Source organism: Neoarius graeffei, chromosome 12 (assembly GCF_027579695.1).
Source record: "Neoarius graeffei isolate fNeoGra1 chromosome 12, fNeoGra1.pri, whole genome shotgun sequence".
In the NCBI taxonomy this organism is placed as follows: Eukaryota; Metazoa; Chordata; class Actinopteri; order Siluriformes; family Ariidae; genus Neoarius; species Neoarius graeffei.
The window spans coordinates 14218351-14243084 of record NC_083580.1 but is presented as its reverse complement, the minus strand read 5'-3'; the positions used below and the strand labels follow the sequence as shown (position 1 = coordinate 14243084).

General features: G+C 42.5%; 1 protein-coding gene across 1 annotated transcript in view; it reads right to left on the bottom strand.

The window, feature by feature from the left end:
- Positions 1–3025: 3025 nt before the first annotated feature.
- The window catches only part of si:ch211-282j22.3 (ER degradation-enhancing alpha-mannosidase-like protein 3), a 35582-nt gene continuing 13873 nt past the window's right edge, over positions 3026–24734 (bottom strand). The window contains exons 9-20 of the mRNA XM_060935559.1: positions 24083–24180; positions 23875–24000; positions 23716–23799; positions 23533–23616; positions 23048–23172; positions 21832–21997; positions 16745–16899; positions 16331–16451; positions 16026–16202; positions 15769–15934; positions 12809–13000; positions 3026–6887 (exon numbers count right to left, since the gene is read on the bottom strand). Of these exons, the coding sequence (XP_060791542.1) occupies positions 6670–6887; positions 12809–13000; positions 15769–15934; positions 16026–16202; positions 16331–16451; positions 16745–16899; positions 21832–21997; positions 23048–23172; positions 23533–23616; positions 23716–23799; positions 23875–24000; positions 24083–24180 (1712 nt within the window). The 3' untranslated portion in view covers positions 3026–6669. The remainder of the gene's footprint in view (positions 6888–12808; positions 13001–15768; positions 15935–16025; positions 16203–16330; positions 16452–16744; positions 16900–21831; positions 21998–23047; positions 23173–23532; positions 23617–23715; positions 23800–23874; positions 24001–24082; positions 24181–24734) is intronic.

Genomic DNA, 24734 nt, shown 5'->3' with positions numbered 1-24734 from the left:
ACACCGGCTGTTTTATGCAGCTCTCTAATCAGCCGATCCCTTAACAGCAGCGTAATGCATAAAATCATGCAGATACAAATCAAGAGCTTCAGTTAATGTTCAAACATCAGAATGGGAAACATTGTGATCTCAAAGTATGACTTTCACTGTGGCATGGGTGTTGGTTTGAACCAGATGGACTGGTTTGAGTATTTCAGAAACTGCTGATCTCCTGGTGTTTTCACACACAACAGTCTTGAGTGTTTACACTGAATGGTGCGAAAAAAAAATAAAATATTGGAGGTCTGTGGATGGAAACGTCTTGTTGATAAGAGGTGTCAGAGGAAAATGGCCAGATTTGTTTGAGCTGCCAGGAAGGATATAGCAACTCTGTACAACCGTGGTGAGCAGAAAAGCATCTGTAATACAGTACATACTGCCAAGATGCATCCCTGCACCCAAATATACTCCAATATATACTCCAATACCACACGTACACCCAAATATACTCCAATACACCCAAATATACTCCAATACCACACGTACTCAAGTGTCCACCGCTTGGTGAGTTTGTGCTTAGAGTTTTGGGAAACGCGTCTTTCTTCTGGTAGCTGAAGAAATGGTTTCAGATATTTGGCTTATAGAATCAGTTTTAGTATTACATTACAAACGCTCTTATCCAGAGTGACATACAACATACCCAGAGCAGACTGGGGAGCAGTTGGAGGTTAGGCACCTTGAACAAGGGCATTTCAGCCATTCCTGCTCTAACAGGGAATCGAACCAGCATGTTTTGGTCCCAAAGCTGCTTCCATAACCATTAGGCCTGGAGTATCTAAGTGATTGAGAAAAAACTAACAGAGCTCATTTATATATATATATATATATATATATATATATATATATATATATATATATATATATATATATATATATATATTTATATTTATTTAATAAAAAAAATCACACACACTTATAAATGGATTGCTGTGTAAATGCATCATAGATTATGGGATGCTGACTTCATATATGCTCAGACAAAGCAATCCACTTCACATTTCATGCTCCTAAAAGTTCGGTCGTTGATTACACTGACCTGTGTCTTCTGGTGTTGCTTTCAGTTACAATCCCCTCCAAAAGTACTGGTGCAGCCAAATTCAATTCTTTTGTTTTTGTTGTACACTCAAGACATTTCGGTTTGGGATAAATAAATTAATTTATATAATCATGATGGGGGCGGCGGGCGGCACGGTGGTGTAGTGGTTAGCGCTGTCGCCTCACAGCAAGAAGGTCCTGGGTTCGAGCCCCAGGGCCGGCGAGGGCCTTCCTGTGTGGAGTTTGCATGTTCTCCCCGTGTCCGCGTGGGTTTCCTCCGGGTGCTCCGGTTTCCCCCACAGTCCAAAGACATGCAGGTTAGGCTAATTGGTGGCTCCAAATTGACCGTAGGTGTGAATGTGAATGTGAGTGTGAATGGTTGTCTGTGTCTATGTGTCAGCCCTGTGATGACCTGGCGACTTGTCCAGGGTGTACCCCGCCTTTCGCCCGTAGTCAGCTGGGATAGGCTCCAGCTTGCCTGCGACCCTGTAGAAGGATAAAGCGGCTAGAGATAATGAGATGAGATCATGATGGGGGCGGCATGGTGGTGTAGTGGTTAGCACTGTCGCCTCACAGCAAGAAGATTCCGGGTTCGAGCCCCGTGGCCGGCGAGGGCCTTTCTGTATGGAGTTTGCATGTTCTCCCCGTGTCCGTGTGGGTTTCCTCCGGGTGCTCCGGTTTCCCCCACAGTCCAAAGACATGCAGGTTAGGTTAACTGGTGACTCTAAATTGACCGTAGGTGTGAGTGTGAGTGTGAATGGTTGTCTGTGTCTATGTGTCAGCCCTGTGATGACCTGGCGACTTGTCCAGGGTGTACCCCGCCTTTCGGCCGTAGTCAGCTGGGATAGGCTCCAGCTTGCCTACGACCCTGTAGGACAGGATAAAGCAGCTAGAGATAATGAGATGAGATAATCATGATGGATCAGAATTCAGGTTACATTTCCTGATATTTACATCTATACATGTTAAACAAATTTGCGCCTTTGGTAGCAGACAATCCAATTTTTAGGTGAGCAAAAGTATAGGAATAGATAGTCTTCAAGTCAGTAAGAGTTCATGGTTGGTTGTATATACTTCGCTTGCAGTAATTGTGTTTAAGCTGGTGAATTTACATTTCAAAGACTAGGGTTGAATAGCCTACAGAAAGGTGAAATACTAACCCCAAAATTTCTATAAGATTTAATAATATCCATCCGTCCATCATCCATAACTGCTTATCCTGTGCAGGGTCGTGGGCAAGCTGGAGCCTATCCCAGCTGACTATGGGTGAGAGGCGGGGTACACCCTGGACAAGTCCCCAGATCATCGCAGGGCTGACACAGAGACAAAACAACCATTCACACTCACTCACGGTCAATTTAGAGCCACCAATTAGCCTAACCTGCATGTCTTTGGACTGTGGGGGAAACTGGAGCACCCGGAGGAAACCTGCACAGATGCAGGGAGAACATGCAACCGCCACACAGAAAGGCCCCCGTTAGCCGCTGGGCTCGAACCCAGAACCTTCTTGCTGTGAAGCAACAGTGCTAACTACTACGTCACTGTGCTGCCAAGATTTAATATGTCTACTTTAATTAAGCCTCTAAAAGGCCACTATATTACCAAATACAAATAAAATATACATCACCAAGGCCTACAGCAGAGCGGTCAACGGGTGTTTATTGATAAAAGATTTCCCCCCTCATTCTTTAATAAAATCACAATTATTTCTCCTACATGCTCTGCCAGATCTTGGACAAATCCCCTCCATTGAGAATATACTCTATACACCTCTCTCTAGTTGAAGCAGCTTGGGTTTTAAACCTGACTTAACCCATGATGTTTATTGAAAGTCTTATTTATATAAAAAAAAAAAAGTGTGAAGTTTTTCCCACTCAACCTTAAATAACTTTACCTCTTCAACGTTAATACAACCTAATGCAACTGTGCACACAGTACATTCACAAAACAAGTGTACTTGTTGAAAGGTTGACTCCCACCACCATTGTACCATAGAATATTCCATAGAATATATGTAAAGTTCTGGTATACGACAGTAGGTTCATTTGTGAAGCGTTTTACATTGTTAAGCAGCTAAACTCATGACCACATAGGAGTATGAATATTCAACAATCCACACCTTGCGTCAGCAACCTTTTTCCTCACCAGTGACCAAGCTCACTTCATCAGCAGGGTCTCGTCTTGGGAATCCCGCCTTCTGAAACCTCACCGTCCTTGTTCTTGAATCGCATCCTTAAGTTTCAGGAAGAATGCACATTTTTACCATGTTATATGCAGTTCCGAATCACAACTATCAAAATGCAAACCTAATTGTGTACACATCATTTAATATTCATACAACGCCACCTACAGCAGGTTTCTGCAAACTTTAGAATAAATCAGCTGTGAGCCGTTTTGTGGTACAAATGATACATGATAAAAGACAGAACATAGCAATAAATCAATCAATCACGGTGTTAATCGAATCAAAACGTGATTTTTATTAAAATCACCTTTTTAAAAAATTTATTTTAACCTTTTTTTCCATCAAATCCATTTTTCTTTTTCTCCACCCCTTATAAAGTGACCTTGATTTCATTTGAGTAGCAAATACACTAATGATAGTGTAAGAACTGAGGATTACTAAAATATTTAAAAAGGACTGACCTGAGAAGGAAGGGGGAGGAAAAAAAATAAAATAAAAAGGGGGTCTCTCCTCACACTGGCACTTGCCTCAGCATCTCACCTTGCCTTTAAAAACCAACATTCCCCAGTTACAGCAACATCGTCTCGGATATATAAAATATATTAAGGAATAAAAGATCTTCTTTTATACATTATGAGTCAACTCTGAATAATAAAATAGTCATCAAGTCCTTTATGGAAACACAGGATGGCATTCACTTGAGAACAGCTGCAGGAATACAGCAATCCAATCCCATCCATACGTCAGGATGCAAGTGTTAATTAAGAATATACTGCACAGATCCAATTTTCTGTAGTATTGTATTCTCAGGTAGGCAGGAAACAAGAAAGGCTGCTGAATGAAAATCGTCTCCGTGTGTGTTCCACAATTTCTGCTTATCCATGTTACAAATGAGACCGACAAAGCTCTACCACTAATGGTACCGTTTGATCGTTCCCTGGTTTCAGATTCATACAGAACACAAGCATATGAACATGTACACACAAACACACACAGTTGTTGGTAATTAGAACAGCTGCTGAATGCCTGATCTACTCCTGTCCTCTAGTGTAGGGGCCGTCAAGTGGTTGAACGTGATCTGGACCCAATGTTGTTTCAGGGGACCACAAACAAACACTTGAAGAAATCCTGTAGGAATACTGAGGGCTGTAGTTCAGCCCTCTGTTGTGGCTTATTCAAAAAAAAAAAAAAAAAAAAAAAAAATCATATGCATGCGTGTTATTTATTTAGCTGAAGGCAGCTCATCAGACCAGAGATGAGCTACAGGGCTGGAGACATGATCTCTGAAGAGAGGTGTTTTTGTTTTGTTTTTTTTCTTCCCCACAGGATTTCCATCAGTTTTCATTTTATTCACCATCTCTGGTCGGCGCCGTGAACTACAATAGGGTATTAGAGCCACTGTAGGCATTTATTTATCTCATCTCATTATCTCTAGCCACTTTATCCTTCTACAGGGTCGCAGGCAATCTGGAGCCTATCCCAGCTGACTACGGGCGAAAGGCGGGGTACACCCTGGACAAGTCGCCAGGTCATCACAGGGCTGACACACAGACAAAGACGACCATTCACACTCACATTCACACCTACGGTCAATTTAGAGTCACCAGTTAACCTAACCTGCATGTCTTTGGACTGTGGGGGAAACCGGAGCACCCGGAGAAAACCCACGCGGACACGGGGAGAACATGCAAACTCCACACAGAAAGGCCCTCGCCGGCCCTGGGGCTCGAACCCAGGACCTTCTTGCTGTGAGGCGACAGCGCTAACCACTACACCACCGTGCCGCCCGGCATTTATTTATTTAAAAAAAAAAAAAAAACACCTGAAATGGGATAATATTCTGAGATGTTGATCCTGTATTGCACAGTGACGTGATCTGGTTCTGACTCATAAATTTCTGACTTCTTAATCTTCAAAATTTTTTTCTTTGCAATTTCATGACTTTATAAATCTCCGAGAACACCTGAGGGTTTTTTTCCCCTCATAAATGTAAGACATTAATTATTTTCTCAGAATATTACTCCCCATATCCGCCTTTTTTTTTTTTTTTTTAAACCTACAAGGGCTCTAACATACCGTTATAGTGAACATGGCTTGTTTAATTAAAAAAAAAAAAAAAAAGTGGGGTGACAAAAACAACTTAAAGAACAAAAGATTTGTTTCATCTGTTCAAGGTCCACAAGGCTAGTTAAAAGTGGAATAAAGTGCCATTATGCAACAACATATCCACTCTAAATCGTCTTATTTACAGCAATAAACTTACTAAAATCACCACCATTCAGCCACCTTAGAAAGGCCTGGATATACAACTAAATAAAGAATGTTCTGGAACTGAACCCTTATAAATTTTAGTTGTATACCCCTGATCTAGGTCTCACCAAAGTAATGGCAAATTTATAGTGTTTAACACGAGGACGTACAACGGAAGGGAGTAAAAGTAAACCAGGAACCGCCTAATGCTGGAAAAGGATCAAATCAAACTGAACTGCTACAAGTCTGAGAACAAACAAACATCAATTACCTGAACACCAAAAACTTCAGTCATCATTCATTCTGTGAGACAGGAACAAAATGTATTAGTGGTTTGTGAGCTGGACACAAACCCACAAACCAAATGTTGGCACAAGGGCAGTCCATAGTGTAAAGAACATTGAAGCCTTTACAGATACACCTCATGACGTTCTGTACGCACATGTTCAAGTCTTAGGACTTTAATTTCCCTGATTTCCGTATCGAAAAATAAAATGTGCTTGAACTTAAAAAAAGTTCATCGTGCTGGCCCATTCTTCCCTGTGTGTGTAACCATTATGTTCCCTATGTATTCAACACTGACGTTTCTGACTTGGTCTTAGGTGACCTTAGTCATAGTGGTGTGGATTTCAAGCATCCTCATTAAAATAAGTAAACAATTAAACAGAACGCTGAACAAATCCTTTGCTGTTCCCATGGAACCCTTTCTACAATCATCTGACAGACAAAAAAAAAAAAAATCCTTAAATGACAGAAATTAAATGCGACTGGGAAAAAAAAAAAAAAAAAGGGACTGTTGCAGCCCGAGTGTGTCCTACTGTAGCTCACTGCCCATTGTGCACCTCTTAACCACTTAGATGAATCAATCCCAAACACTACAGTGCATGTGTGTCATGGCAGTAGATAAGAAAGTAGGACTACAACCTTGCATACCTCTCCTACTTTGCTCTATACCATACATTGTCCCAATAGCTACAAATTACACCAGTGAAACTCCATTCTTCAATATAAGAGAGGAGAATTCGGTCCAGTCCACGTGAGATTCCGTGGTCGATCAGCTGGGACCAGGTCTTGCTGTATTCTCTGATCCTGGATCAGCCACAAGCTAGCAGCAGCCTGGGCATGAACGAAGAGGCCGTGGCACTAATCTGACTCCAGCATCATGGGCCATTCTTGAGATTTTTGTGTTGTGCACTGCAGGACTCCTGGTTTTCCCCTGCAGAGAACACCCTGTACTGGGATTGGGACGCTGCGTCTTGCTCAGCTTCTACCTCAGGCTCCATCTTTCCTTCCAGCACCAGCCGGATGGTATTTCTATCTCCCACCATCACCTCATGCTCGTTCTCTTTGGCCAGCCGGAACTTGATGTTCAGTTTCTCTGTGCAAAGGAGGACAAAGACGTTGCATGGATAACAGTTAATGTCCTAATTAGCAGTAGAGGCTAAAGAGAATGCCCTGAGAGCACAATATCTCCCGCTGGCAATTGGCCATAACTCCGGTAAAATGCGACTGAACTGAACGGAATTGCAATATACGTATTACCGACATACAACAAAGAATCCTGCCAAGTTTCGTGAAATTCCTCCAAAAATCGAGAGAGGAGTTGACTGCAGAAGGAAAATACACTCCCATGAAATTGTCAAATTATAATTTTGTTAATCAAGTGCTGCAACTCTGGTAAAATGTGACCCAATTTAACGAAATTGCAATATGCGTAGTACCGACATAGAACAAAGAATCTTGCCAAGTTTTGTAAAATTCCTACAAAAATTGAGAGGATTTGATTTCAGAAGATGAGCACCCTTCCTGGGACGGACGGATGGACGGACGTCGCCACAACATAAATCCGCTTCGGGCTTTTCAGCCAGCGGGGGATAAAATGGATTAAAGTGATACTGACACGAACAGGTCTCCTCAGGGTCATTTTACAGATTTTAACACACTTTCAATTTGATGTAATTGCAAGATGTGGAAATGAAAACAACAATTTAATCCTTCCATCATGAAGCGATGCTTGGAATTCCCTTCTGCCAAGAATGGCTCAAACCGGAAATGACGTAGATTGGTGAACACCTCCCTGGAAGGCATGCTGACAGAACATGTTCGGTCAGGAAAACATGAGCTGTGATCTATGATGTGTCCGAAATCACTCACTCGTTCACAGGGGTGACAGCGTTCCGGCGCCGCGCCGGATTTCCAGCGTACCGTGGCTGGGGAGAAGAAAAAAAAAAAAAAAAAATCTAGTTCGCCCATTGTCCTGTGTCATTTTGAGATGCGCAGATAGACAGTAAAGGGAATTCGGAATTCCCTTTACTGTATCTGCGCATCTCAGAATGACACAGGACAATGGGCGAACTAGATTTTTTTTTCCCCCAGCCACGGTACACTGGAAATCCGGTGCGGCGCCGGAACGCTATCACCCCTGCGTTCACTACTCCCTAACTAGAGGACTATATAGCGTGACCTCATTGGTAAAATTGGGGGGGGGGGGGGGGGGGGGGGACACCCACTTTTGGACACTACTCTGCTGCGCCGTTATTTACGTCATTACTCGCACAACTAAAACGTGCCAGATCAGTCGGCTGGTGAGTTTTCAAAATAATAAATACATGCATGCATTTTGTGATAAATCCATATTATACTGAGCGTATTTCCCACATTAATCAATACAAAGTACTGTGTCTGCTGCATCTTTCAGTTCTTTTAAAGGGGAACAGAGGGCAATATATAGAGCAAATATAACAATAAAACACACATTGATGAACCTTATTCAAGACTTACAAAAGTTTTTTGTTCTAAGGTTGGAAAGTTATAGTGTTTTGAAAGTAGCTCGAGCAAACTATTTCCGCAGTTTGAACAGCCCGCCATGATATTAATTTTATCCAATCAGAATGCACGTTCATTTTCTCTGCGCAACACTCATGACGCATGTATGTGCCCAGTTGTGTTGGCTCATTGAGGTTGGGAATAGCATGTGTGAAATACCTGTTTCTGCCTCTTGCGACGATTTCGCAAGTCCACGGGTGGCGCCTATCTCATTGCAGCAAATAAATTCTGCTGGACTCGTGAGCAACTCCACGTTACATTTTCCGCACGAGCACCACGCCGTGTCACCTGCACGCAGACGCTCTGCCTCATGCTCGCCATGCCCATGGTCAGCATCAGTCTCATCCTCGCCATGCCCATGGTCAGCATCAGTCTCATCCTCGCCATCATCCAAGCTTTGTTCTCTTATTTCATCACCGGAGTCGAGAGTACCTCTCCTAGGTTCAAACTGGTACCCTTCTAAGCCATAGCCTGCTTGCAGTGTGTCTTGCGGGATCTCTTCGTATGATTTGACAGAGCTGTCGCTTTCACTTGATGCGCCCGACGCCATGATTACACGCTTATCTCCTCTATTTCGGAGAGTTCCGCTAGTGCAGTGGGTAGCGCTGACGTCACGGTCTTTTAAAAATGGCGACTCTTGTGCGGTTTAGTGTATAAAGTAGTGCTGTCAAGCGATTAAAATATTTAATCGCGATTAATGTCGCGACTGTCATAGTTAACTCGCGATTAATCGCAATTTAATCGCACATTTTTGTCACATGAAAAACCATTGTAATTCTCTTATCAGCATAAAAAAGTGAATGGGCTTGCTCACCGTTCGAACTACGGGGGTACTCGGGGGATCCGAGATCCCCTGAAACAGACATGAGATCCCTTGAAAACATGATTTGGGAAATGTTGGGGGGTCTCTAAAATATTGGCAAAATAATGTTTATTGACATAGCAATCGTGTGTAACGGGAAGCATTTGCATATCCGAAGTGAGCGTGCGATGGAGAGCCGCGCTCTGAGACAAGCGCAAGCCCCCCCCAAGGGAAAATAAGGGACCCCCAAAAAATATCGGCATAGTTCGAACACTGGTTGTACCAATGTTTTTTTTTTTTATTGCAGAGCATAACGCGTCTTGTCATAGCCACTGCAAAGTGGGGCTGGAGCCGCCGATGGGAAAACGAAAAACTTAAGCCGAGCACCGTGGCTCTTCGGGGGAGGGCAGAGGACCCTGGCTGTGCGGGGCGTGGCATCATGTCACAGAGCGTTAATCTCGCGATAAAAAAAATTATCGCCGTTAAAATTGAGTCAAGTTAATGCGTTAATAACGCGACATTTTTGACAGCACAAGTATTATATTTACAATTACCAAGATATTTCGTTGTTTTCTAGTACATAAATTTGATAGAATACTTAAGAATACGTTACTTTGTCACATCAGCAACCGTATATATTATATTTTGTACCCCTTTAAATCAAGGCTGAATCCTTTCTTCTTTGCCGCTGCCTTTTATTCAAATCACATAAGGCTTTTAATTAATTCACTGCTCTGCACTGTGAATTTTATTCTTGTATTTTATCATCTATGATTCTATTCTCTTACTATTTTTAATTAAATAAATATCCTCTCGTTGCTGCACCAGGTGCTCCTCTCTGTCGTAATGCTCCTCGCTATATATTCGTACAGCACTACAAAGTGGCGAACTCATCTAGTCCACTATATAGTGAGCAGTGAGTGATTTTGGACACAGCACATGTCTTGTTTGATGGGGATGAAGAGGAGTTAGTTGGGGAAGAGGAGGAGAGGGAGAATGTAGGGCTTGGGATAGAGCTCTACCTGTTTGAGCCGTACCAGGACGGCCACAATGAGGCGAGTGACTGCCACACAGATCTCGGCAAGCTGACAAGTGGACATGGTGGAGGGATGATTGTAACAGACCAGCTGTTTTCGTTTACATTAACAATTACCAATACCAGCTGTTGTTGGACTCTTTTACTGGCTTAACTGTTAGTATAATAATAATAATAATAATAATAATAATATCCTGTCAATAAGTTACAACTCTGGCCAGGATAAAATTATTGCTTTTGCTCCAATTTGGCAATTGCCTACCGAACACCGACCTCCCAAAAGCACAGTGTGGCATACAGATATGTCGCTTAAATGTAGACAATTGTCGTAGAACGTAGTCACTAGACTGCAGCCAGTGTACCAGAACAGTGTTAGTGTACTGTATATAAAAGATACTTATTTTATTACCTGAAGACTAAAAAAAAAAATTTTTCCCAGCTACCCAAGAATACTGACCCACTGTTCAAGCCTGGGTTGGTCATTGTTTTCAAGCATTTTCAACACTCGAGTAATGGAGTACGTGTACAATAGAGTGCACCATCTGTCTGCCTGATTGCTTTAGTTTCATGGAGTCACAGAAGAGTGAAATTTAGGCGTCAGTATCATTTTAAAACCTTTTCAGTATTGTAAAAAAGTACCACAAAGGAATATTGCATTAATACCATACTATTTCTAAATAAACTGCCATGTTATTATGTGACTGGGCTTGTCTGTATTCCTTTGGTAGTGACGGAAAATTAATGATTTAAAGTCCTGGCTTCAGACGCTGTGTATGCACTTCCGGATTCTGGAGATTCCCCGATCTACAGTGGTGCTTGAAAGTTTGTGAACCTTTTAGAATTTTCTATATTTCTGCATAAATATGACCTGAAACGATCAGATTTTCACACAAGTCCTAGAAGTAGATAAAGAGAACCCAGTTAAAGAAATGAGACAAAAATATTATACTGGGTCATTTATTTATTGAGGAAAATGATCCAATATTACACATCTATGAGTAGCAAAAGTATGTGAACCTTTGCTTTCAGTATCTGGTGTGACCCCCTTGTGCAGCAATAACAAGTTTCCGGTAACTGTTGATCAGTCCTGCACACCGGCTTGGAGGAATTTTAGCCCATTCCTCCGTACAGAACAGCTTCAACTCTGGGATGTTGGTGGGTTTCCTCACATGAACTGCTCGCTTCAGGTCCTTCCACAACATTAAGGTCAGGATTTTGACTTGGCCATTCCAAAACATTAACTTCATTCTTCTTTAACCATTCTTTTATAGAACGACTTGTGTGCTTAGGGTCGTTGTCTTGCTGCATGACCCACCTTCTCTTGAGATTCAGTTCATGGACAGATGTCCTGACATTTTCCTTTAGAATTCACTGGTATAATTCAGAATTCATTGTTCCATCAGTGATGGCAAGCCGTCCTGGCCCAGATGCAGCAAAACAGGCCCAAACCATGATACTACCACCACCATGTTTCACAGATGGGATAAGGTTCTTATGCTGGAATGCAGTGTTTTCCTTTCTCCAAACATAACGCTTCTCATTTAAACCAAAAAGTTCTATTTTGGTCTCATCCATCCACAAAACATTTTTCCAATAGCCTTCTGGCTTGTCCACATGATCTTTAACAAACTGCAGACGAGCAGCAATGTTCTTTTTGGAGAGCAGTGGCTTTCTCCTTGCAACCCTGCCATGCACACCATTGTTGTTCAGTGTTCTCCTGATGGTGGACTCATGAACATTAGCCAATGTGAGAGAGGCCTTCAGTTGCTTAGAAGTTACCCTGGGTTCCTTTGCGACCTCGCCGACTATTACACGCCTTGCTTTTGGAGTGATCTTTGTTGGTCAACCACTCCTGGGGAGGGTAACAACGGTCTTGAATTTCCTCCATTTGTACACAATCTGTCTGACTGTGGATGGATGGAGTCCAAACTCTTTAGAGATGGTTTTGTAAACTTTTCCAGCCTGATGAGAATCAACAAAACTTTTTCTGAGATCTTCAGAAATCTCCTTTGTTCGTGCCATGATACACTTCCACAAACGTGTTGTGAAGATCAGACTTTGATAGATCCCTGTTCTTTAAATAAAACAGGGTGCCCACTCACACCTGATTGTCATCCCATTGATTGAAAACACCGGACTAATTTCACCTTCAAGTTAACTGATAATCCTAGAGGTTCACATACTTTTGCCACTCACATGTGTCATATTGGATCATTTTCCTCAATAAATAAATGACCAAGTATAATATTTTTGTCTCATTTGTTTAACTGGGTTCTCTTTATCTACTTTAGAACTTGTGTGAAAATCTGATGTTTTGGGTCATATTTATGCAGAAATATAAAAAATTCTAAAGGGTTCACAAACTTTCAAGCACCACTGTACACCATAACGAAGCCCTGCAGTTCCCGTCTGCTCGACTGTGCCACTTTGGTGGGTTCCCCCCATCATCAAAGGCTCATTATTCACAATCGCATTGTGGATGAAAATTATCCTAACTATTTTTACGAATTCATAGGGAAGAGTGAACTTATTGAGGTATCTATTACTTCAAAGCAGGAAATGGCTGTTAATTGAAGCTCGGTTTGATGGCATTTTAGTTGTGCAATTCCTAGGTACAAATGATAATGTTCAATACCCTTCCCCAGCTGCCTCTCCTTAGGCAGAAGGAGGACATCTATGTTATGGTGCTTCTGTAGGGCAGCAGTCAGGATGGCCCCTTCTCGGCTGAACAGAAAGACCAGTGGCACCGTGATGTCCTCTGTAGACTCTCCGTCTCCCACCATCTGGAACAGAGGGGTTTCAGCACTGCTGCTGTCCTCTCGTTGGTCTGAATGAGGAAGGGAAGAAGAAGAAAAAAAAAAAAAAAAAACATTAGGTCAAGATAGTTGTGCTTCGAAGATTATGTCCAGAAGTTTGCTTGTACTCTTGTCCTGTAATAACATCAGTCCTGACAACTTTAATGGCTCCAGTTTTCCTGAGATGTTTCATGCAATCTAAACTCTAACCATGTACAAGAATCTCAAAGCCATATTCACTGCCCATTTAAAGGGGTACCAAATATAATATATACAGTTGCTGATGTGACAAACTAACGTATTCTTAAGTATTCTATCAAATTTATATACTAGAAAACAACGAAATATCTTGGTAATTGTAAATATAATAGTCGCCATTTTTAAAAGACCGTGACGTCAGCCCTACCCACTGCACTAGGAGAGAAGCGTGTAATCATGGCGTCGGGCGCATCAAGTGAAAGCGACGGCTCTGTCGAATCATACGAAGAGATCCCGCAAGACACACTGCAAGCAGGCTATGGCTTACAAGGGTACCAGTTTGAACCAGCTTGTGTAGCCGATCACTTACAATTCATCCTACTTTCTGATTCACACGTGCTAGTCCCAACCTCAATGAGCCAACACAACTGGGCACAGACATACGTCATGAGTGTTACGCAGAGAAAATGAACATGCATTCTGATTGGATAAAATTAATATCATGGCGGGCTGTTCAAACTGCGGAAATAGTTTGCTCGAGCTACTTTCAAAACACTAACTTTCCAACCTTAGAACAAAAAACTTTTGTAAGTCTTGAATAAGGTTCGTTAATGTGTGTTTTATTGTTATATTTACTCTATATATTGCCCTCTGTCCCCCTTTAAAGAAACACTCACCCTGTCCAGTTTTTTTTTTTAAAGATTTTTCTCTTACAGATAATGATTACATTAAATGACCTATAAAAGCAATACACTTACACACACCTAACAGCATTAGAAGCTCTGTCACTGTGCAGAAATATCCCTGTCCACATGTATTATTTCGACGATGATAAAAACATACTTTCAAGACTCCCATGAGCTCATAGCCAGTTATTTCCAGGGCTTTGAACCAGAATTTTTTTCCTATTGGTTCGTTCCGAACAGAAACGGAATTTTAACGTTTCCGGTTTTGGGTTCCACCATTAAATAGACGTTCCCGAACCGGTTAGAACAAAAAAATTTCATTCCCGGAACGGTTAATTACGTTCCCTGTCAGCTGTTTAACAAATGGCTATAAAATTATGTCTCTGTCTCATCCAGCTTAAGCCAAATGTAGGCTAATTCTATTACAACCTTCATTAAATAAGACAAGAAATAATTCAAAACAATTATTATTTCAAATGTTGGCGATTTGGATTCTCAGTATGTCTTCCCATCTACACAAACAGAAAAAGTGCCAAAAATGAAAGATAATTCGTTTAGTGTGTTACCAAAGGCTAGTCAGGCCCTATAGAGGGCTACCGCATGACGTCACCGCGCCGCGAGATTTCGGTAGTCGCCATATTGGAAGACCAAGTACACATCTATGCAAGTACATACATACATAAAACAAACTATACCTGAAATGTAGCCAGGGCCGGTTCTGCCCTAATCTGGACCCGGGTGCAACATCGCGCAACCCCCCCCCCCCCCCAAAAAAAACAACAAAACACCAGTCTAAATCAGGACAACCATCACATAACTATAAACATTTTATATCAACTATTTTAACTAAATGGGCTATAATAAATAAGCCTGCAGGCAGCCACGGCGGGCTGCCTTAAAAAGTAACCATTTGTCCTACCTTAAAACTCGTTTTGCATTTTCTGCCTCCTTTTTTGTATTTTCGACCCTCCGTTTATTTTCTTTCCTTTTCTGAAAACCCGATTTGTGTCCAGACATTTTGTTCTGCTACCAACGAACTAACTCGTCAGGTCTCGTCTCTCGAGCCCGCGATGATTCCCGTGGGAAGGGCAACAACTGATACATTTTTACAAACAGCCAATAGGGAGGTTGCAACGTTCAGGCTCTTCTTTGCTCAGACACTCAGTAATGGGGACGTGATTGTAGTCCACCTTCCCGCCCTCTCCATTCAGTCAGCGAACGTCACACAGGAAGTGAACCCCAGCGGGTCATAGAAACTTGTGCAGGAGAAGAATGACTTTTTTATTTGTAGGCTACGGAAACTTTGAGGAACGAAATAAAAACCGGTATTAACCGGTTACCATTATTTTTAATAAGCGTTTCTGTTCCGGAACATAAAAAATAATAAAGTTTCTGGTTTCGTTTCTGTTCCATGTGAAATAGAAAAAGTTCCCGGTTTTCGTTCCTTGAACCGGTTCAAAGCCCTGGTTATTTCTTTTTGGTCTTTACCAGTTCAAATATTACCCATACAGTACAGTCATCTAAAACAGTTTCACATGTTACAGAGGGTTATTTATTTATTTAAACCACTAGAGGCTTCAAGTGAGCACATTAAACCTTGAGAAATAAGTTTTGTCTCAAGGTCAAAACGAGTTCCGATTTTGCTGGAGTGCTCCATTTTTATTCTTCTATATTACTGGAAAACACTGAGCAAGAACACTGTCTTAACCCTTTATTAACTTACAGCTATTCAAATATCCATAGTCGGTCAACAAATACCTTAAAATGATATAGTAAGAGCTTTTAAATCAATCAGAATTGCCTGATGAGTAATTGGGGGGGGGGGGATGGAAATAAGCAATATACATGAAATAACAGGTTCTGAAAACATAAGGATTTCTCGAAGCATTTAAACTCATACAATCAGCTGAGCTCACCGATAAAGATGACTCCGATGGCCCCCGCCTGCTGTAATCGTCGAGCTTTAGCAGCAAACATGCAGTCTCCTCTCAGAGCTACAGCTATGTGGCCCTGCAGCTCGAATGCATTCTCTATTTGTCCACATGCTGTATATGGAATGCTCTTCACTATACTACCCTTGACCTAAATGTGTGAGAGAAAGACAATGAAGTGCATCAAAGATGCATACAAACAATTCCGCTGAACTCTGAACCACCCTCCTGATCCCACTCACCCCATGCTCTTGTTTGGTAAGGTCCATTCCAAATTTAGCTGGTCCTGCTGTCAGGACCGTTCTGCCCAAAAATGGAGGGGAGATGAGCTGCACGATGAGTGGCACCACCAACTCTTCTTCAGGTGTATGGCTGACCTCGGCTACCAGCTTTACTCTAAATACGCCTTTCTGGGTGTCCTTCATACCACAGGGAGAAGGGGTGCACGAATGGTTCAAAGTAAAGGCATTTCGCTTGCTGGGTAAATCACAGAGGAAAATGAACGAAACCTATAAGATATCGACGACGAGAAAGCAAGTGAACCTACCTGGGTCACCGAGCCACCGCTGGCCGCTGCGATTTCTGCAAGAGGTGTAAGAGAGATACCCATGCTTTTCAGGAACTCGACCGGCTCAATTCCAGAGTCATGAAGAGGCAGCTCGATCCCCCTGAGCGTACAGGAGAAGTTTTTGGATTTAAAAAAAAAAAAAAAAAAAACCACCACAGTCTCACATTTGATCTGGTTGATCAAAGTTTGCCCTTCTTATCTGCACTCAGCGTAAAGATTGAACTATTATGCCAGATCAAGCATCCTTGAAGTAACAAATTAATTTGTGACAAGGAAAATATTTGGATTACTAGTGGAACAAGATGGAATGAAAATCCAAACTATAATACAAGGCACCATAAGTCTGCAATTTCATTAGTAAGCAGATTTGCACTTGAATGATGAATGACTAACCTGACAGAAGAGGTATGGGGTGGTCTACCAACCCCAGTGAGGTATTTGTAACGGTCCCTGATGGTCTTGGCAAAGGAGGGGTTATTAGGGAACAGGGTCTGAGCACTGGGGCAAGCATATGTAAATATGTCCTCCTCGGGAGCAGTGTAAAGGCCCTGAAGACACAAACATTACACCAAGCAACAAGAATATACATGACTGAAGTGCCACCCAAAGAAATCTCAAATCCTAATAGCCAGTATTTATGCAGAGTTATCATAATTTCCAAAAGGTTAGTCTGCGGGTTATGGTAGACAAAAAGTATAGAATACTTAACTCTCAGTTTAGCATCATGTAAACTACATGCCATACATCACATACTCAGAAGCACAATTTGTTTCATAAAATAGCTGCATAAGTCAGTATTAAATAAAACCCAAATGGACATACGATGTCAGGAATCAAAAAGCCATAGAAATCACTATGCAACCTTATTCTAATAAAATTCTGTCTTTGAGCCATAACTTCAAGAATGTGGAAGAGGAAGAAAGTGATTCTGATTTGCAGCTACTCAGTGTTGTAGTTGAGTCACTAAACCTCGAGTCCAGTCTCGAGTCCCCAGTGTTCAAGTCTGAGTCATTTATTAAAAAAAAAAAAAAATTCCAAGTTGATTGATCCAAGTCGCGTCAAACACTCCAACTGCACCATTTGACGGTGGCTGTTTCAGCCCCATTAACATTAGTTTGTTCCTGATCAGGTGAATGTGCATTCTCTTTTGCCGCTTTTCCACTACAAACGCGGCTGAGTCGGGCTGAGCCGTGCCGTGCTGAGTCGAGCTGAGCAGGGCTGTTGGAGTTGCATTTCGACTACAACCGCGCTGAACCGTGCTGGCTGGAAGTGGGTGGACACATTGGGTGGAGTTAGCGAAAGTGGGTGGACGTCAGGTGATGTCGTTAAGCAGCGCAAACAGTGACATCAGTGATCTTTTAAGCGGTAGCCTCACGACCCGGAGAGTAAACAATAAACATGGAGGACATGGAGTCGTTAGTGTTGCTGGTCTTGGTGCTGTGGCTTGTTGTCACCGACAACGCCAACAGATACTGGCAAGAGCATATAGATGAGGCGAGGCGCATAAGGCTTCAGAAATTCTCATAATTCATAATTCTTCTTCTTCTGGGTTTGCGGTGTTTACAGATCCCAGCGCGCTCGCGGGGCGTGTGTGGGCATGTGAGGACACTCCTCCTCACCAATCAGTGCACAGGGGAGTGTCTGCTCACGCCCCCAACCTCACTCGGCACGGCTTGGCTCGCTTCAGCCCCACTCCAAAACGGTGCGGGTTTTAGGGGCTAAGCAGGGCTGAAACGAGCTGAGTCGTGCTGGTTTTTGGTAGTCGAAACGCGAGCCGTGTCGGGCTGAAGTGAGCTGAAGCGAGCTGAAGTGAGCTGAAAAAGGGTAGTGGAAAAGGGCCATTAGTCAGGGAGTGTGAAGTATTCTGTCAGAGATGGTTGGGAGACGGATGTGAGTGCAGAAGGTGTGTTTATTAAATACACGTGAAGACAGGTAAACAATAATCGCAAAAAACAGTGAAACAGGCAATAGGCCGAGCGAGGCACAAACAGGCTATCATAGACTCGGCAGAATCAAAAAGACGAGAAACAGGAAATCAGGGATCAGGAAACCAAACAAGGAAATAAGGCTCGGTAATGTGTCAGCAACGCAACTCAATACTTCACAAAGTGTGTTTTCACAGTTTTTATATCGGCACTGATTGCGCCTTAATCCTGTGCAGGTACGAGTCGTTTACGGCACACGTGAGAGAGTCCCCGCTTGGCGCATGCACTGTCCGGAGTGCGCCCAAGAGTCTATCTGATGTATGCACCAAGGTGCGCAGGTGTGACACTCTTACATGAAATTAGTACAAAATTAATGTAGATATAAATCCATGGGTGCAAGTATAAAATTTTCAAAAACTGAAAAGTCTGACAAAATCAGACGTGCATGGCGCAGCCATGCGGGTGTGTGTGTGTGGGGGGGGGGGGGGGGGGGGGGGGTGTCACAAAGGGGGGTGAGCCCCCCTTAGGGCTCGAAAAAAAAAATTTAAATTACAAGTTCAAATGGTGGGGCGGCACGGTGGTGTAGTGGTTAGCACTGTCGCCTCACAGCAAGAAGGTCCTGGGTTCGAGCCCCGTGGCCAGCGAGGGCCTTTCTGTGCGGAGTTTGCATGTTCTCCCCGTGTCCGCATGGGTTTCCTCTGGGTGCTCCGGTTTCCCCCACAGTCCAAAGACATGCAGGTTAGGTTAACTGGTGACTCTAAATTGACCGTAGGTGTGAATGTGAGTGTGAATGGTTGTCTGTGTCTATGTGTCAGCCCTGTGATGACCTGGCGACTTGTCCAGGGTGTACCCCGCCTTTCGCCCATAGTCAGCTGGGATAGGCTCCAGCTTGCCTGCGACCCTGTAGAACAGGATAAAGCGGCTAGAGATAATGAGAATGAGAGGAGTTCAAATGGTTGTCTCTCATGCAAACATTTATAATATTAATAGTTATATGATTTGCATATTCACATCAAATGTTTAATACATTATCAATTCATCTGAAGTAATATTTCAAGTACAAGGCTTCATATTTCAAAACATCTAGCAACTACTAATTTAAATGTTGAAACAACCATTTTTAATATGCTTTTGCTGCGATACCTTTTTTACAGTATATACACAGCTTGAGTTAAAATAAGGGGCCCACATGTCTTGATGTCCTCAGAAACTCCTGGATTTTTAGCAAATAACAAGATTCAGCTTTTTCCATATACAAAACTCTCATATCTCATCATCTCTAGCCGCTTTATCCTTCTACAGGGTTGCAGGCAAGCTGGAGCCTATCCCAGCTGACTACGGGCGAAAGGCGGGGTACACCCTGGACAAGTCGCCAGGTCATCACAGGGCTGACACATAGACACAGACAACCATTCACACTCACATTCACACCTACGGTCAATTTAGAGTCACCAGTTAACCTAACCTGCATGTCTTTGGACTGTGGGGGAAACCGGAGCACCCGGAGGAAACCCACGCAGACACGGGGAGAACATGCAAACTCCGTACAGAAAGGCCCTCGCCGGCCCCGGGGCTCGAACCCAGGACCTTCTTGCTGTGAGGCGACAGCGCTAACCACTACACCACCGTGCCGCCCACAAAACTATCTATATTTTATAAACCATTACTGACTACAAATGAGTTTTCAACCTAACAACCACATTAGAAATGATAAAAAAAGCTAACAAACTTATTTCAAGACCTACGTTACTTTTATTTAATAACTGAAAGGTAATCAAATGTCAAAAAAAAAAAAAAAATTATAAAAAGCAGATACTTGATGAATAATTTCAATTCCAGAAGAAAGCACATTGCATTTGCACATCACACAATATCAGATGACAATTTAAAAAATCACCAATAAATGTTTTGAATTCACTTATTACTACACAGCACAAAAATCAGAAAAGTGATTAGTCTCATTGGCGTGACTCAAGTCCCTTCTTCCCACTGGAGCCGTACTTGATAGTCTTTGAACAGCAGTCACAATACGCAACTCCCGGGACGTCCGGTTTTCTCAGCCATATTCCCCATTTGTCACCGTTTTTGTCACACTCGCTTAACCATTCCCATCTCCATTTATTTCTAGATGTCTTTTCTAATTCTTGTGTATTGGAGCCTTGCGATAAAAACTTCATTTTGACATATTTTGATCAGCAACCAGAGGTAAAGCACGTGGATCTGTCGCAAGGGAGGAAAGCGAAATAAGGCTTATTATAAAAGCTGAAGTTTCATTGGACGGCAGTTAACAGTGAGCCAATCAAAAGCACTGTTCTAACTTGCACCAAAAGAAACGGCGACTCATGGGAATAGCTGTGTTGATTTGGTCGAACAACGTGCTACGTGCGTGAAACATACCACACATGTATAACACCGTGAAACAACGGGCTAGTCAGGACCGCTCGTCGGTGAGCGGCGTATAAATTGAATGAGGTTTGTGGCGAAGACGAGATGAAAAGATTTGTCTCGTGCAGAGACTGTACCGCGGTAACACGCTGAGAGTGAGACAGTGATGCCCCTTTTCCACCAAAGCAGTTCCAGGGCTGGTTCGGGGCCAGTGTTTAGTTTGGAACCGGGTTTTCTGTTTCCACTGACAAAGAACTGGCTCTGGGGCCAGAAAAAACGGTTCCAGGCTAGCACCAACTCTCTGCTGGGCCAGAGGAAAGAACTGCTTACGTCAGCGGGGGGGGGGGGGGGGGGGGGGGGGGCGGCAGAGTTGTTAAGACCAACTACAATAACAAGACCGCGAAAGATCGCCATTTTTAAGCGGCGAGAAGCAGCAGCTGTACAAACGTGAAGTCATCCATTATAATTATTGTTGTAGCTGCTGCTGCTTCTTCCGTGTTGTTTTTGCTTTGATATTCGCGCCAAGGTTTATGCAAACGTAGCGACGTAACTGACGTATACAGCGACGTAACGAAGTGGCTTCCCTTAGCACCGCAAGCTATGGAAAAGCAAACTGGTTTTCAGCTGGCTCGCAAGTTGAACGAGTTGTGAACCAGCACCAGTACTGGCCCCGAACCAGCCCTGGAACTGATTTGGTGGGAAAGGGTTATGAGAGGGCCACCCCTATACCACCCCCCGAAAATCTCAACGGATTTACACAATTTGGAAAAATGACTTTTTCAGAACCGAAAAAAAAAAACAGAGCTTCCGGCACATGCCGGAAAACCTGCACCCACGTAACTTTCTCATGGCAATTTATTATGGCACGTTACAAAAAAAATAAAAAGAGTCCTAATGCAGTTCATGCACGAGTAAGAGTCAAAGTCATCAGTGCTCAAGTCCTTAAAATTAGGGCTCGAGTCGGACTCGAGTACTACAAGCCTGCAGCTAGTACTGTTTTTCACCATTTGACATACTTTTGACCATTTCTATAGAGAACAGATAAACAAGTCTAGCTGAAATGACTTCTGATTTATACATTTTCAGGCATGCGTTTGATCATTTAGATGTTCAGTTTGCACAAGGTCATTCTGGTAGCAGAGCTCCCGGAGACAATGTGGGCCTTTTTACCGTGCTGTTGCCTTTACAGGGAGTCTGTGCATTAGACAGAGAGACCGGGAGCAGATGAGCCTCGGTGGTGAAGATATAGTCATCGATATCAAAAGGCAAATGACTCTTCTCAGAGAAGAGCAAATAGAGGTACTTGAACATCTCAGCCAGGAAGAAGGAGTCCATCCTGGAAATACAAAGCAGTTTTACAAGGTCAGCCAGATTCATACTACGCATCATACTACCAAAGTTAGTCAAGCATGGTCAACTTGTACCGCGTTTCTTCTTATGAGCAATTCCAGCGTTATGGATGTGACACTTGAACTCAAAATGGCAACAAATGATCCAGTGCATGTTTTATTGTCCCCCAGTATTTAAACAGGTGTTGCATATTTTAAGGCTGTACCATACTGGAGAAGTGATAGAACAAGAACAATTCCCATAGTACATCTAGGGCATGCCAGAAAATGCCAATAAAAGATGCGTTATGGATGTGACAGAAAAAGTATCACTTTTCTTGGGTGGCTGTACATTTTTATCAAACTCTGTGAAATTGTAAACCTAATGTCGAAATGGAGATATCCATTTGATAGAGGGGTCCAAGGTGAATATTAAAAAAAATCTTCGTTTAAAATATTTTGTATTTCATGCAGAGTTTCGGAAGGAAAAAAAGTCAGCGTTATGGATGTGACGAAATTCCGTTATGGATGTGACGCGTCTGAAATAGACATGGCATATGTTTAGAAAATCAGCAATTTAACCACCATAACCCTTTGAAAAACTCTAAATATCAGCTAAAACTATCAGAGTTCTTAAATAATATTTAGGATGGCTATTGTTTTGCTGTCTTGTGGATTTTAGCATACATTTCTGTGGCTTGTGGCAATAATATAGAATTGTACATGATCAAAGTTGATTTTAGCTTGGGTTTTACATTATAAGAAAGAAAGACTGACATAATAAGGCGAAGGGAACAATTCTTGTGACAAATTGGTTCAACTTATTCACATCTGTAAAATACAGGCCTAGGTGATATCTCTGGGAGTGGTTTTGATGTATTACATGTTGCTTTATTTTTGCATGGTGAGGTTGACATTTACATGGAATTGCCCTTATATAGGTTTAACTGATCGGCAAGTCAGGCTGAATCTGTTTAAAAAGAAGCAATACAGCTGGTGCTAGTTACAAACGTGACTCCAGGTGTCATTGTTCTTACTGCAGACATTCCTCTCCTCACCTGTCCTCATGTGTACCGGTCCTTACATCCTGCACTGCAGCAAAGCCACAGGGAACCCGCGCGTGCGTGTTTAGCTTCTCAACTATAGACTGGCCCACTTTGAGGTAATACGGGTCACCTGTAGCCTGAGGATTAAAATGTTACCAAGTTATTCAATTTACATATAATATACACTCATTAATTTATAGGTTAAGAAATCAGATCAAGTCGCTCGTATGTAGTCCGTGTCGTAGCTTATGACTTGAGGTTACAAGCTGCAAAACAGTCAGCCGTCAAGTCGCTTTCTGGTAAATGTTTAGTGTATTTTATGGTTTTAAATTACACACCACAAAACAGTTTTTAATGCAAAATATGAAGGCAAGCATTTTCTCCATTAGGTCATGGATATAAAAAGACATCTGTGGGACAGACTGACAGTGCTGAAGATCCAGATTAGTATGTCATACTCTGCTGATTAGTGTGCATGTAAATGCTCATGCCTTTACCTTGTAAAGAAAGTAAGTGCTCTCGGCAAACTCTGGCCGCAGAGGGTGTTGACCCCAGTGAACTCTGAACTCGGTGGTAAAAGCCTGTTCAAGAAGAGCAGAGTCATTTACAGGCTATCTATCTGCAGCAAGATAACACACACACTGCCCTGGAAACTGCTAAATTAACTAGCACCTAGGTACCTCAGGAAGAAACTTGTGCTGTTTGGTGACTTGATAAAGCATTTCATGCGTCTCTATAGCAGGCTTCAGATCTCCCCTTAGAACCTGCGTGCCAAAAAAAAAAAAAAGGTTTCATTTGACTGAGCATTTATTAATGAACCTCAAAGTGAACCTGCTGACCTGCAGTCCAGGAAAGAAGGCCAGTAGGGAGTCCATCCAGCTGCGCACGTTCACCGTGGGGTTGTGCATGTGCACGCTGAGCAGCAGAGGCGGTTGACTGATGTACTTCATTATGGCACTGTAGTGCTATTACACACAAACAGCATCACTCAAATTACACACACTTAACACACCACAATCGAAACAGAAGTGTGAGTGCGATTCCTACAGTGTTAAATCTCTCGAGGTATACATTGTCTCCCAGCAGAATGTACGCCTTCATCAAGTATTCATAGTAAGAGTCTATTCCAGCACCAACACCACTATCTACATAGAGAAGGAAGTAAGGAACAAAGTACATTTATTTAACGGAGTGCTTAGACATTCTCCAATACTGTCCCGCACGTGTATTCTATACAAGATGACTTGAGTTAGTTACCTCCACCAAGGAGGTTATGTTTTCGGTAGCGTTGGTTGGTTGGTTTGTTTGTTAGCAACATTACGGAAAAAGTAATGAACGGATTGCTCTGAAATTTTTTCCAGAGGTGTGACTGGGCACAAGTAACAATCCATTAAATTTTGGCAGTGATCCGGATCACTTTCTGGATCCCAGATTTTTTTAAAGGATTCTTGGCGGAGGTCTGCGCTCTCCGAGTGCTTTTCTAGTTTGTTGTATTACACAAACTGGTTTTACGAAAAAAAAAAAAAAAGTTCTAGAGTCAGCTAGAATGAGCTTCAAGTGACATATGGCGTGCAATTCGGAATTGCGCACTGTAGCCAAGGTACGTTGGAGTGTCATGAAATGCCTTGCTTTTAAACACGCGCTCCAAATGATTTTTTTTTTTGCAATATAAAAAGTCTCAAATATAGAAAGGTTTGCC